The 16066-nt window shown below is 36.3% G+C and overlaps 1 protein-coding gene across 1 annotated transcript; it reads left to right on the top strand.

Moving 5' to 3' along the window:
- Nucleotides 1–10939: 10939 nt before the first annotated feature.
- On the top strand, nucleotides 10940–15151 carry LOC125239953 (ribonuclease E-like). Its single transcript, XM_048147741.1, has 2 exons — nucleotides 10940–11386; nucleotides 14371–15151. Exons 1-2 carry the CDS (start codon nucleotides 11086–11088, stop codon nucleotides 14526–14528), a joined length of 459 nt encoding a protein of 152 aa, XP_048003698.1. The 5' UTR covers nucleotides 10940–11085; the 3' UTR covers nucleotides 14529–15151.
- The last annotated feature ends 915 nt before the right edge of the window (nucleotides 15152–16066 follow it).

The following is a 16066-nucleotide window of genomic DNA, read 5'->3' as shown; positions in this document are numbered from 1 at the left end:
TCCGCCATGTTGGAATGTTATAAAAATGGCGGACAAGCAGTGACGGGGGCCAGTTCGAGTACAGACGAGTAGTAGTGAAGAAGTCTTGAATTATTTATTGTAAATTGGTTGTTAATATGTTTGTTATAAGTGAATAAAGTAAATGTGATGGTACAAGTAATAGTTTTCATCATCAACCTGGTAATATCCCCAACATACGTTATTGAGAGCAGCAACACCTGCTGCAACTGTCAAATGTATTTTTTTTTTTAAATCAAATCAAGGTTTTGCTTTTCTGTCTTTCTTTGTGTCTATGTCTACTGTCTACACACCGGCTGGATCGATATACGATATCAATGGATCAGTGTTGCCAGTTCGGAGATTTTTCTCCGATTTTCGGAGAATTTGAGCCTCTAGCGGAGAATTGACGGAGATCAGACACAATCGGAGAATTTCGGAGATTATGAAAAGGTCCCTAATTTTTTAAAGTTAAACCGCTCGGAAAACCTAAATGCATGAATTAAATATTTGAAATATTCTCAATCTTCTGTGCATTTCTGATATAAAAGCGTTAAGTAATAAAAAGTATGAATTCACAATAAACATTTTTGTTTGTTTATAGACGGTCAACCAAATCTTGGCAGTAAAAAAACCGGCAAATTAGAAAAATGTATCCTAAACATTGAAGGTGGAGGAATGGAATCATCGAGGAGCCATAACACTTAAATTGACCGTCTCGAAAGCCTGCTGGCGTCCACTACGTCCACGTTAATTCGTTTTCTGCATTTCTTATGAGACCGCGTCCATTAAAGCGGAGGCGGAATTGAGCCGCGTCGAGTCACATTCAAAATGTATGAGAACTCGATGTGATACGGCTTGATTCCGCCTTAGGCCGGCAACAGACAGTCTTAGGCACGCCACAGACAGTCTGAAAAATTCATTATCTGAATTTGGATTTGTATGCAACCTGTCAGTTCAATTTGACAGATCTGTCAGTTTGAACTGACAGGTTTTACACTGTCTGTGGCCTGCCTTAAGAAATCAGATCTAGTGCACGGATTTCCATACAATTCGAACTGTCCGTCTTTTTTTAAAATTATGTTTTTTTTTTCAGATCGATCTGACAGATTAATCTGAATTTTCAATGCACTCGATCTGATTTCATAATATGATTTTTTAGATTATGAAATGAAGACTGTATGCAAACTGACAGTTCAAACGGATACTGACAGATCTGTCAGTGTCCGTCCGAACTGTGTCGAATAGAGTTCTCATACAATCGAATGCGATTCGACGCGTCGCTGATGGACGCTGTTTCATAAGAAATGCAGAAAGAGGCTTAGAAGGTGCGCTCACGGGTGACTTTTTTGTCGCGACCATGGGCTAGTATGAAAGTGCGCTCATGAAGCAACGCAACTTTTCATACAAATACGTAAGTCGCCGAGCAACTTTGTCGGCCGTGGGCGCGCACCCTTACGGGACCGGCCACCCGGCGCGCCTTACGTCCTTCCTATACAAAATGTACTGAGGAGACGCTTTTTGAATTACACTCAGGTGGCGTGGCGCGGACGTCCGTTGCGCGCCCCGAGACACGCGACGCTCTGGTGTGGCAAGTCACTAACAGATATGTTGTAAATAAATAAAAAAACAAATATTTTATTTAGCTCTGTCGGTGACGCTGACGGCTACAAACTGCGCAGCCATTAAATTAAAATGCGAGTACAAAGCTTTTGCGTGTAAAATGTAGTCGGTGAACCAAAATTTGGCACTAAAAATTGGCGGCATATTTGAAATGTTAAAAAAGGGGCTCACCGGCCAATCCATCCATACTAATATTATAAATGCGAAAGTAACTCTGTCTGTCTGTCTGTCTGTCTGTCTGTTACGCTTTCCCGCTTAAACCACGCAACCGATTTTGATGAAATTTGGAACAGACAATCTTTAGACCCTGAGACAGAACATAGGCTACTTTTTATTTCGAAAAAAAGGGATGAAGGGGTTGAAAAAGAGGTTGAAAGTTTGTATGGGATTTCTTAATTTTAAATGATAAAACCATGAAACTTTATATTTTAGCACTTGATAAGAAATCATTAAACATATATTTAAAGTCACATACAGGTCGAACGCGATTAATTAACATTATTTTTACCTTTAAAATAAACATGGTGGGAAATAAACATTAACTAAAAGCGGGTAGATTATATTTATTTGTCTACCCCGAACATTTATATAAATTAATATCGGGTAGTTTTGTGTTGTTTACATCTCCGGTGACATTTTGCTGGGACGTCAGTCTTCCGCGACCACGGCCAGTGCAACCTGGCCGAAACGTTGGGAAAAAAGGTAAAAATAATGTTAATTAATCGCGTTCGACCTGTATGTGACTTTAAATATGTGTACAAAGCGCGAGAACTTAAAGTGTTATATCATTAAACATCTTGATAAGGGATAGGGATAGGGATAGCGATAGGGATAGCGATAGGGAAAGCGATAGTGATAGCGATAGGGGTAGCGATAGGGAGAGCGATAGGGATAGCGATAGGGATAGCGATAGGGATAGCGATAGGGATAGCGATAGCGATAGCGTTAGCGATAGCGATACGGATACGGATAATATGGGTATCGTTAGAGGGATTCGGATAATCGGTCGGCGGTCTCTTACAATCAATGTGCTCTAAGACGATCGTTGTTTGCTTGCTTGAAGATTACGTTTGCGATAAGTATAAGCAAAATGTAAAAAATTGTAAGGGATAATAGAAAAAAGTACTTTTTACCCACCGATCATAGTGTCGAAATACGGGCTATGTGGGATGTTTATAAAGGTTTCCCCAGCGTATATAGAATTACCTACGCTGTGGTCGATGTGTAATATTTCTACAATCATTGCAAGCAAAAGTATTATGTGCAATCGAAATAATCGCAGATAAATATACCTACAGAGAAACCTACGGTCCCTACGGATCCAAATGAAAATCTTAATGAATACTTTTATTACGCGGGCGAAGCCGCGGGTAAAAGCTAGTTGTCTTTATAAAACGCGTGCCGGTTAACCAAATGTTGGCACAAAAAAGGCGCGTAATTCAATATGCCCATATTCTGGGTTGTTGAATCCACCAACGTTAAGGTTTCGAAAGGCACGCACTTTTTTCAGACCCCCCCCCTCGCTAGAAAAAAAACTGGTTCTTGTATGCGTTACGGAACATATGGGTTGCAAAGGTCTGGCGGAGAATTGGTTGACAATTCGGAGATTTTTGCGACCGACATCGGATAAAATCGTGATTCTTTGGCGGGAATTTGAACTGAGAGGGCGGAAAATTTCAAATATTTTTCAAACTTTTCAAAATTCTGTATATATATATTGTAATTTTGTCTGTAATATAGTATTAGTGTAATATACTGATAGAAAATGAGTGACGGCGAGGGCGGGGGTGAGAAACCCCGGCCTCCAGGAACAAAAAGAATAAAAGGAGTAAGACAGTGGACCTAGACAAGGAAAATGGTAATGGCGTCGGCGGCGGTGAGGAAAATTCTTATTTACCTTACTTCAAGCCTAATTACAAAAGACTTTACCCAGAAAACTCACTCAACAGTGAATTTAAAGTTTTTGTTGAGTCAACCGGCACGGACAAAATTGGAAATAAAAGCCCGATTTACCTGAATCATATATTCACAAATGGAATCAAAGGTGTGCAGGCTATTCGCAGAGTTAATGCAAATAAAATTGTAGTGGCCTTTAAGCAATTTAACACGGCGAACAATTTCATAAATAACTCCGCTTTTCTTGAAAAAAATGGCTTGCGAGCATTCATTCCTGCGGCGCATATAGAAAAAACTGGTATCATACGATTTGTTCCAACGACCATTTCTAACAAGGATTTGTATTCGAAGCTGTCGTCGATTTACGAAATCATTTCAATTCGACGATTCACAAAAAAAGTAGGTCAAGACCGAGTGCCTTTACAAACTGTAAGCATCACATTCTTGTCGAACACATTACCGGATAATGTCCAATACGACCTGTTCTCGTACAGAGTCTTTGACTATGTTCCTCCTCTGCAGCAATGTTACAGATGTTTTAAATTTAATCACTCGGCCAAGATCTGCAGCGGCAAACAGCGCTGCAGCTGTTGCGCTGGTGAGCATCACTACAAGGACTGTGAAACCCCAACGGAACTTAATTGTGTTAATTGCAGCGGACCTCATATGGCGATTTCCAGGGCATGCCCAATTAAAATGCAGAAAATTAATGAAAAAAGGAGTAAAATCACTTACGCCTCCACTGTAAATACTGTTGTAAATACTGAACACCTGACTAATTTCCCAGCCTTAAAGGCTCCGCTGCAAGCAGCGCAAAATGTAAATACTAATAATGTAAATACCAATGTAAAAAAGAATGTAAATAAACCTGTAACTATAAATAAGTCACAGACCCCACCGGCACTGCCCACTGTTGCCGATGTTAAGGCGCAGTTACTGAGCAACGATGTTCTGGCCTCAGCTGTTGTTCAAACTTTAGTAGATTTAGCAAATAAAGTTGACGACTCTCCAATTAACACCAAAATAATTAAGGATATGCTCTTAAAGAATTTGTCATAACATGGATTCTTGTCCCTCTCATATTTCACAGTTAAGAATTGCTTTACATAATATTCAAAGTGTTAAAAATAAAAAACCTTTACTTATTCAGTTTTTAAAAGAAAATAACATAGATATTTGTTTACTTAACGAAACGTGGCTCACAGATGGTTATAATTTTAATATTCCTGGATACAATTTCTATAATAAAAATGCAAAAAATAGACATGGTGGTGTAGCCATACTTATTAAACCATTTTTAAAGTACAAAATACTACAAACAGATTTCTATGAGGATGTACAGACAATTGCTTTATCACTGTCGGTTGAAACAGGTAAGTTGACAATCTTATGTGTTTACTGCCCTCCAACAGGCGGTCTTTTAGAAATTAATAAATTAAAGAAAATAATTCTTGATCTACCTAAACCTATATTCGTATCAGGCGACTTCAACGCTCATCATATAGCATTTGGCTGTGCGTCCACCAAACCGCGTGGCCGGCAATTATTTGACATGATAGAAGAGTGTGATTTATGCATTTTGAATGATGGTAGCTTTACAACTCTTAATTATCCAAATCGTAATCCTTCTGCCATAGATGTTAGTTTAATTAGTCCTAGTGTTGCCCCTCTTTGCGAATGGTTGGTAAATGATAACAACATGGGAAGCTATCACTTCCCGACCATAACCGACATTACACTTTCAGTTGATAGATATCAAGTAAACTCTCCTATTGATAAATATTTATACAGCAAAGCAGACTGGACAAAGTTTAATCAGTTATCAAGTAGCGTCTTTGAAAATTTTACTGTTGATTATGAAAATCCTTTAGAGTCATACAATCAATTTTGCATAGGTCTTGATACTCTTAAACAACAATGTATTCCAAAATTTACTAAAACATCAACTTTTAAAAGCAAACCTCCCGCTCCGTGGTGGAATGAAAAATGTGAGCAGAGTGTCATCAACTCTTATCAAGCTTTAAAATACTATAGAGCTAATCCTACTATAGATAATTATATAAAATACAAAAGACTTGATGCATTAAAAAAACGAACTATTGCAGAGGAAAAAAGTAATGGCTGGAAAAGACTTTGTAATTATTTCAATAGAACTACGCCAATAAGCATCATTTGGAACTACATAAAAAGGTTTAAAGGTATGAATACAAATAAAAATAAATCATATAGTGATGAATTTGTCCCCTCCTTTTTAGATAAGTTGTCTGATGACAGCACAGTTTTGTTAGATAATCTTGATGTTTACTACAATCTCAATAATAACAACGAAAATACAAAATTTCTTTTGCAACCATTTTCAAGAACTGAATTCTTATCAAGTCTTTTATCACGTAAAAATACTAGCCCTGGCTTAGACGATTTTCCCTATATATTAATAAAAAATTTGGATTCAACAGTACTAGATATTTTATTAGCCATCTTCAATGCATTATGGTCGAAACAAATAATTCCGCAGTCTTGGAAAACGCAATGTGTGATCCCAGTCCTTAAGCCTGGTAAACCTCCAAATAACGCCGATTCATATCGACCTATATCCTTGTCTTCATGTATAGGCAAAATATTTGAAAATATTATTAAGTGTCGACTTGACTGGTTTGTTGAATCTAACGGCATCATTCCTCATGTGCAATATGGCTTCAGGAAGGGTAGGAGCTGCGCAGACAGCTTCCTTTCTCTCATATCTGACCTGAAATATGCAAAAAATAGTCATTCTAGTGCTGTATGTGCTTTCTTAGATGTAAAAGGGGCATTTGATAATGTCCAGCCTAGTGTTCTAGTTAAAGTCTTGACTGGCTTGGGGATACCCGGTCTACTTGCAAAATGGATATATGAATTCCTAAGTAACCGTATTTTATATGTGAAACATAATAACATGTTACATGGACCAAGATCTGTATCTAAGGGTACTATGCAAGGTGCAATTTTATCCCCATTGTTATATAATCTGTACACTAGTGAGATTTGTAAATATGTAAATACACAGTTTGTAAATATTTTGCAATTTGCAGATGACCTTGTATTATACTCAGTGCATCATAGTGTAGACATTGCCATAAATAGGGTAAACTATGCTCTTGAGGAACTTCATTCATATTACTCAAATAAATTACTACTACAAATAAATCCCTCTAAAAGTTCCGCTATGATTTTTAGCAAAGATTTACCATCTTTTCATATTTTATTTAACAATGAAATAATTCCCCATGTTGATCACCATAAATTTTTGGGTATAGTTATTGAAAGTAATCTGTCTTTTGAAAAGCACATTAAATATATTTCACAAAATTCAGCAAAGGGTCTAAACATAATGAGATGTTTGGCAGGAGTATCTTGGGGGGCAGACCCAAAAATACTCACTATTTTGTATAAAGCCATAGTTAGGAGTCATTTTGATTATAGTTGTTTAGCGTATTTAGATAGTAAGTGTGTACAAAGATTAGATATTATTCAGAACAAGGCTTTGAGGATAATTTCAGGAGCTATGTGCTCCACCCCTATAAGGGCAATGGAGATAGAAACTAATATTATGCCACTTACATTGAGAAGGTTACTACTTGCAGAAAGATTCGGTGTGAAGCTACTAGCTTCAAGTAATCAACATATAATGAAGAAAATCATACCTTGCGAATTAAACTGTAGGGAGCCTCTAACAACAGGTGCTGATCTTCTCAATGGCCATCCTCCCGAACTGTCTCGCATTTTGCTGGAATTAAAGAAAAATTACCCATCAATATACTGTATTTCACCTTGGCCATGCTATTCTCATACATATGATTGTTTGTTTTGTGAGGTTTCAGTAATTAAGGATTTAGTCAATAATAATGAGGAAATGTTAGAGTTTTTAAGTAAAAATGAAGAAGTCTATAAACTTTATACTGATGGTAGTAAAGGAGATCACCATGTACGTAGTGCTGTTTATAATCCTCAAACCAAATTTGTCCAAAGCTTTGTTCTGAACGGTAACTTTAGTATTTTCTCTGCAGAGGCATATGCAGTCTTAGAGGCCATTAAAATTATAAGTCATGTAAATAGTCATCAAAAGTTTCTTATTCTCACCGACTCTTTAAGTTTAATTAAAGCTTTAGAAAGTTTTAAGATACATTTCAAAAGTTTGTATATAATTTTTAAGATAAAAGAAATGATTACTATTTATAAGAAAAAGGGAATTGAAATTTCCTTTATGTGGATCCCTTCACATAAAGGAATATCCGGAAATGAGATAGCTGATAAGGCTGCAAATGAAGGACTTAACCCATTAGATGTATCATTAATGATAAATATACCAATGACAGATTGTTATTCGACAATAAATAATGAAATAAGAAGTTTGTGGAAGGAGTTTTGGAAAAAAGATCAGGAAATTAAAGGAAAATGGTATGGAAGTATCCAAGCAAACTTACCAGTTAAGCCATGGTACCACAAGTTAAGAACAGCAAGTCGCGACTTCATCACAACTTTAAACCGCCTCCGTTTTGGTCACACTAAAACACCTGCACACCTAGCCAAACTTGGGATCATTGGTGATGACAAATGCACCAACTGTGGTAACATCTGTGATGTACAACATATAGTCTTTTCGTGTCCAGCATATTCCATGGCTCGTCTCATTCTGGCCACTGAGGTAACTGAAAAGGAATGCTTGAAGTCACAGACGACCCCTCCCGCCGCCTAAAAGTGTTGTTGCAAAATGTGGACTATTATCAACCAATTTATAAGTTCGTTAAAAACACTTTTGGTTCAGTTTGACGTTACACCGGTTTGACAGTATGCAACGAAAGTGAGTTTTAAATGTGTGAAATGTGAAGTGAACCAACTTAAAAAACCGTACAAACGCATTACCATTAAAATAAAGACAGCTTTAGTGAAACTAGTGATATTAAAATATGAACTGTGAAGTGAACAAAGAACTGACTCATCACCATCAAAAATAAAGACTTGGCTTAAAGGTCTTAGATACCAGGCCATAAAATTACAAAAAAAAAACGACGAAGACGCAGAGTTGGCGGCTTTGGAACAATCGAACCAGAACTGGGTATGTTTATTAATACATGTTTATGTTAACCTTTTGACCGCCAAAGACGGCATAATCCGTCACGGCAATGAAGCTATAGATGAGTAACGAACACCTTGGACTTGAGACCATTTTGGTTAGCGAGACTTGGCGTTCAAAGGGTTAAACCCTGGTAAGTAGACAACGACAACACGGCATATTGTTTGGTGTAGTTTAAATTTATTTCGTTGCAGTTAAGTAATGTTGGGCAGCAATACAAGGCTCGGGCGCCGCTGGGTAAGGCCGACCCTAAGCCCATGGAGGAGTGCGAGTCTGAAGAGGAAGAGGGTAAGCTTAAAGTTGTCTATTAATGCTATATAAAGTTATAAACTATTAGAGCCTGGGGGCCGATTTTTGAGTCTCACGGCGTTCGAATTCAGAAAATTGTCATTGAAAATAATAGGCAATTCACCGTTTTCAACCGGAATTTTAGTGACAATGAGACTCAAAAATCGGCCCCCTGTACTGATTAAACTGTGCCCACACATAGCAGTTCAGCAAACGGTTTAATAACACACAGTGTAAGCGTTATTTATTATGTCATAGTTTCAAAGTTATTTGCACATAATAATGCTTTCACAATCACATATTACTATCAAATACTGAGTTCTGTTGAAATATGTGACTTTAAATAGAAATTCTTGGTTCGTACTACAATATTGTTATGACACTGGATCAATGAAAAGTTTTAACTTAGATAAAATGTTAGCATGAATGTTTTAAAGTACCTTTAACACATGTAACTGCGGTAATCTAATGTATAAGACTTACAACATCTAGCTTATGTCAGCAAAGTCTAATAAATAACCCAAGTCTTTGAAACATTTTGCACTGGTGCTTGCATGCTTGATGTGAAAATACTATGTGCTATTAGCATTATTTTTACATCATTGCTAAAAAGATTGACAGATTATGTCACAAAAATATTTTAAACTAGTTTTTGCCGGCGGCTTCGCTCGTGTTAGAAAGAGACAAAAGGTAGCCAATGTTACTCCATACCTTCAACTATCTCCACCTAAAAAATCACGTCAATTTGTCGCTCTGTATTGCCATGAAAGACGGACAAACAAACGGACACACACACTTTCCCATTTATAATATTAGTATGGATGTGTGTTTTTAGTTGATCTAGAACTATAAATTGTTTTTTCTACTCCCGTACTGTTATTCGTGAGTTACAAGGTCGTGCATAGAACTTTAAAACCCTACATAAAAGATGTCAGGACAAGTCTATCTAGTCTATACCCTGAAAACATTTAGTAGCAGTAGCACGATATATAGCTGTTAAAGTTCAGTAAATACATTGCTACCAACTTAACAAACCAATTCGCAGAGTCGAGACTCCTTCGTTTTCTGCTGCGTTCATTGGCGATGCGTCGAATCGCATTCAAATGTATGAGAACTCGATTCAACTCGGCTCGATTCGTCTTAGTGGCCAGGCTTCAAAGAACCATACCATAGACAGTTTTATTTTCATGTTTGCACTCAAACTGCATATTCAAAATGGTAGGCGGTCCACTAGATAACTAAGATGACTGAAAGTAGGTATTTGTTGAATTTATAATTTTCTTTCAAAATAAGTGCTTGGTCGTAGAAAAAGTATTGTATGCAACGGTGTTTAACCGAGTCAAAAAATGCTCGTGGCGTCTTTATTAACAATTTTCGGCTTCGCCTCAAATTGTTACCCACGCCACTCACCTTTTTTGACCTCTTTTAACCACCAGTTGCATAAAATACTATTACACTACTAGGCTAGGAATGTAAGTTTTTAAAGAGTATCAGTCCTTCATTGGACAAGTTGAGATCATACTAGATTTCTTTTGGCGTCCTAAAATAGTTGGTCACCCTTTATATTCATCCCACCAAAGTAATTTTTTTTTTTCAATTTAACTGGAGTTTAATCTTCACAATAAAATTTATAAACTGTCATCTTATCCCCTTTCGCTGGATATAAAATAATATCTTCAAATAACAAGATTATGAGTAACTATTATTTCTGCGGCTCTCAACAGTGTCCCATTGTTAAATAAATTTTGTTTGAGCTATTATTACTGACTGAAATCGATGGTCTGCCGCTTTTGTTACATGCTTCCATTTTTGAACCTGTTACTTGGCCCTGACTTCTGTCTTGTCAACAAACTGCACATCCATATTCAATATAATATGTGAGCTGGTAAGTGGTGTTTATCTAGATGTTTTTGCAAACATAGCCATTGAAGACACTTAGTGCTGAAAGTAAAAGGAAGTGACAATAAATGATGGTTTTTAATATATTCTGTGAACTAATTCTATAAAAAGCTTGATACACCTTACTTGATTCGGGAATAGGAGGCTTATGATTGATGGATCTATCAGATTTATTCATCAAAAGTTGTCAACAAAGAAAAAAATATTTGTTTTCTAAATGACGCCAGTCTGCTTCAGGAATAAACTATAAAATACTGAAATATTCATAAGTCATGTTGCTAATAGTACTAACATATTACAGAATTTTCTACAAAACAGATTCAGTGCAAATAGTGGAAGACTCGGATGAAGTGGAGGAAGAGCCAGAGCCTCCAAACATGAACCACGACGTGGACTTGTTGCAAATACACGAGGACTCGAGCCACGACGATGACGCCGGCAACCTGTACAACGAACAGGACACGCACAAGATCGGCGACGAGTCTGATGTTGATTTAGAATCGGACAACTCACCACCCTCGCCTGAAAACTGGGGTGATGACGACCACAATGTGTGTTGTGGCGCTACCGCTGGTAGGAGATGCTATTTCCGACTTTATCGGACTGGCAAATTTATTTATGAAGCTAAGCCAATCAGTAAATTTGCCAGTTTTGTTGTTTCATTGGAAATGAGAATCTTGATGTTGACTTTTTTTTATTAATCTTATCTTGCATTTGCAACCGGTCATGCTTCAGCATTAAAGAATGCAGGGAATTATTTTTTTATGTAAGGATCAAAAGAGGAAGTAAATGCGCGGGAACCGACCTAAAAATAATAACCAGAAATTTAGTAAATGATGAATACATAGGCATGACCAGCAGATAATGTTTTAATATCTACTGTCCTATGTAGTTGTGTCTTCTATAATACAGAGCCATTGTCTCCTGGACAACGGTACAGGACAACAAGATGTTATTGATCTATAGGCTACTAGACTCTTATCGAATTTGGCACAAGAAATAATTGGGTCCTGTAGTATTTGACATAAGAAACCAATTTTTATAGATTTTGGATATTAAAAGTGTAGAGGTATGGTGGCTACGTATTTCATATTTGCGATTAAAAATGTGTGTAATATTGATTTTAACTTTGGCCACCGAAAACGCTGTCAGACGTATAGTGACGTCATAGAACCTAACTTAACTTCATGCCGAGTCAATCACTGACCATGATGAACTTTATGCCTCATAACCAGTGATCGGGGATTTGGATGCCACACTGCGGGATGTCAAGTAGAAACAGTGATATGGATTATGCCGTACGGCCCGTGATAATTTCTCTTATGCCATAGAAGACAAAGGATCAGACGGATCGCCTGATGGTAAGCATCTGCCGTAGCTCATAAACAATGAGGTTACAAAAAACTGGTAAACGCAATTCCCGTGTAGGTAACATATTTATAAAACAAACGATATTGAATAAACAAGTGTTGGTTATGCTATAGGTAAATAGGAATGATTATATAAAAATAAAAATAACGAATTTAGTACAGAAATTTAGGTATCATTTACGTGTAATATAAAAAAGTCAAACCTTTTTTGTCACTAAGAAAATAATGTGTTAATTTTGCACTAAACTATTTATCGATAATAAAGTGATTTTTTATATAACTCACATATTTTACTATTAGGCCTATACTAAAATTATTAACAAAAATAAACTCAGCAGTAATAACAATGATGATTTGATGTGACATTTAAAACATTGACCCATATTAGCAAAAAATTGATAATATAAAGGTAGGTACATAATATTATGATAAAAAAAACTGTAATTTTTCTAACCACATAAAGCCAGGAATCCCGCGGCATATCTATACTAGCATAATGTTTGAGGTCATTCACCCCGTGTGGCATCCAAACCCCCGATTACTGCTCATAACTTAAATGTCAGAAAATTTTGTGCTCAATTCGATTTACGTCATGCGCAGAGAATCTATAGATTAACATGGCTAATGATGTTTTTGCCTAATTAAGTTAAACTTTTTAAATGTTTTTTTTTTGTGGTTTTCAAGTCGTAATAAAATATGGTAGTATTTTTTTTCGGTTAATTGGACAGTAATAAATAATATAAAATAGACTTTAAAAAAGGGTCAAGTAGCCTATTGGGTAGATCAATAACATCTTGTTGTCCTCTATTGATCTATTGGGTAGATCAATAACATCTTGTTGTCCTGTACCTTATTTCACTTTGTCTGTATTTATAATCAGTGGTAATCCTATGTTAATTTCTGGTTTAGTATCCATTTTTAGTTATTTTGTTTTTTTTTACAAACTAAGAATTCGTCTACATGTTATATTTTGTACCTATTTATTTTGTTAATTAAGTTTTAATAAAGTTGTGTGTTTATAACCTTTTAATTGTTTTTTTTAATTATTTATTTTAGTTCTTAATGGTTCTTAAAAAATGGATGTTGATGAATATTTTTCATACCATAACAATCTGCAACCATCGTTCTTGATGCGGGCAGGGACTTTACATATTTATAAAATCGGAAATATGTATTTAGAAACAGGGCTTGCGTTAATTTTTTTTGGTATACTCTTGGGTCGTCGTTTTTCGCCATTCTTTATTCGTCACGATCGTCGATGGTCTTTCTCAACTAAGGTCAAATTCGTTGTTCATCATTATCTTAATCCGTCCGTTCTTTACTCGTCATAATCTTCCTTCGGCATGTTCGCTGTTCAATCTATGTTTTTTCGTAGTCTACGAACGAGTCAATAAGTCGAGTCGAGTAAAATTTCTCATATTCATCATTTGAAGAACTTAGTTGAGTAGAAATTGTGTTCTTATCCGATCAAGTTTTTATTTTACATGTTCTTATTTACTATAATTGTAATCTATAAAAAATATCTGGAAGCATGTGAACAATATTCGTTTTATAACTAAGGTACAACATACTGCGGGACAAATCTCGACCGGGGGGCAATTGTAACTGATCCATTTTTTCCATGATTGCACTATGATGTTGAGTTCTACATGTATCCACTGAACACGCCTACCATATATAACCGGTGGACAGTCTATTTAATAATGCAAACATTGTAAAACTTGGAAAAAATGGACCAGTTACATTTGTCCCCCAGTCGAGATTTGTCCTGCTGTACCTTACTCTTTATCTGAAATACATGTACCAAGTGCAAACTCGCATAGTCGGGCCATTTATTTCAAAGTTGTTCACCCCACTTTTTTTTTATTTGGAAATTTTATGTTTCCACTCAGAATCGCGAGCTCTTTTAATCCTAATAGGAGAGAAAAAATGCCCCAAGGTTTTTTCCAATTCCGTTACCATTTTTTCATACATTTTGTATGGCGGTAACGGAATGGAAGGTTTGAAAAATGTATGAGAATCTTGGGACATTTTTTTCTCTTATCAGGATCGAAAGACCTCGCGATTCTGAGTATGAATCGCGTAAAAAATACCCATGTTACAAAAAATTGGGGTTTGAAAAAAATGGCCCAGTCCCCAAAACCGTTTTGAAACTACAGGGACGCGCTAATTTGTACTAACTTACAGGCAACGACGAATCTGACGAGTCAGAGGAGTCTCACGACGAGGACGAGGAGGAGGAGCTTCAAGAGAGATACGCCCCGCCGCGGGAGCTGCCGCGCACGCACGAGTTCACGGACTCCTCGGAGCCGAACATGTCGGACCAGAGCACACTGTGGCCGTAGACCACTATTGACTCAGCCGGAACTTTGTAGACGAAAGAGTCTTAGGGAATGATTGAGGAAAGTCCATATTGGGACGGATTTTTGTAGTTGACACATCGATGTACATGTGACAAAAATAGTGGGATTAGGGTATATTGGGTATAAAGACAATATATTTTGACGCAATTTTGACCTCTATAGGGGCGGCAGCAGTTGGAACACTAATACACTGAATATAATACCTTGATCCAAGCAGCCGATAGGCTCACATTCGTGATGGCGCCTCTTTCATTTCGCTTGGATAGCGAGAGTTTGCGTCACGAATATCACCTAATCCCTACATTTTTGGATGCACCTTTATAAGGTAACGGACCCAATCATGGACAGTTTAAGAAAAATTTTCGCCTGTTTTTGATATTTCACTCATAAATGTAAAAATTCTACCGCTAAGCGTGTTAAATCTTGAATGTCCTATCCTTCTTTTATATTTTAAGCGTATTGAAGAATGGATACTCATATTAGTTTCTTCATACTTAACAAATTAAAACTAGGTGTTTTTTCTCCAATTATGGACGGCAGTTCTCCAGTAATGGATCCCCCATTATGGACAGTGAAATAAGTTTAAAATTTTACTTTTAAAGCAAACTAATACTCAATGAGTCCATTTTATATACCATAAATACAATTAGTTTGAGTTATTTTAACATAGGACTGTTTCTTGTAAATTTTGGTTTTGTAAATTGTTCCTTGTCCATCATTGGAGGTAGGCAGTTTTTCGGTTCCAGTAATGGACACTCGCAAAATAACGCCATTTCTTTATATCTTTGGAGCAACAAACTAGTATGTTTTATACCTTATCTCATGCTTAATGCAGTAAGTAAAACGCATTCAAGTTTTCACCGAGTATTATTTTTTTATTATTTTATGCGTGAACTCACCTCTCTTAGCAACATTACTAAGAATTCGTCTTGATATTTTTTTCAGTAAACTGATGAATTTTATCTTGTCGCCAAATCCTTCAGAAATAGCCGAATTAATTGAAACTTCAAAATGAAACAGCTCTACAACTCTAGTTTATGGTACATAGCCGTCAGTTTTTAGAAACTAATTTTAGATACTTATTTTTAAGGATTTGTGTTTTTTTGTCCATAATGGCATCACCGTCCATTATGGGGTATTTCACCTTACTTATCTCAGCTATTTTAGGTTCCCCTTTTACGGAAAGCTTGCTTGTCGAAACTCGAAATATTAACGCTGTGAGCGACATCTAACGTATTCGTTCAAGTTTTCTGTGATCAGACATAAGTGTAAGACTCGCCACAGACAGTCTTAAATTTCATAATCTGAAAAAAAAGAGTTTTAAGTATACAATCTGTCAGAATTTTCAGATAGATCTGACAGATTGTATAAAACCATGGGGTCTCATCCGGAACAGTGCAAAATTATTTCCAAATAGAAATCATAGATGGCGCTAAGTGTCACGATTGACGATTATTATTTTTTTATCAAATAGATTTAAAGGTATTTGAAGCGTCATAAATTAAGTACATTATAAATTA

The sequence above is a fragment of the Leguminivora glycinivorella genome, chromosome 26 (genome assembly GCF_023078275.1).
Source record: "Leguminivora glycinivorella isolate SPB_JAAS2020 chromosome 26, LegGlyc_1.1, whole genome shotgun sequence".
NCBI lineage: Eukaryota > Metazoa > Arthropoda > Insecta > Lepidoptera > Tortricidae > Leguminivora > Leguminivora glycinivorella.
Note: the sequence above shows the minus strand (reverse complement) of the source record. Positions and strands in the feature narration are given on the sequence as shown.

Bases quoted from the DNA above. Each gene is read 5' to 3' on its own strand.
- LOC125239953 (XM_048147741.1), top strand. From the start codon at position 11,086: ATGTTGCTAATAGTACTAACATATTACAGAATTTTCTACAAAACAGAT. The intron at 11,387-14,370 runs GTAGGAGATGCT...ACTAACTTACAG, and splicing joins GTGTTGTGGCGCTACCGCTG to GCAACGACGAATCTGACGAG.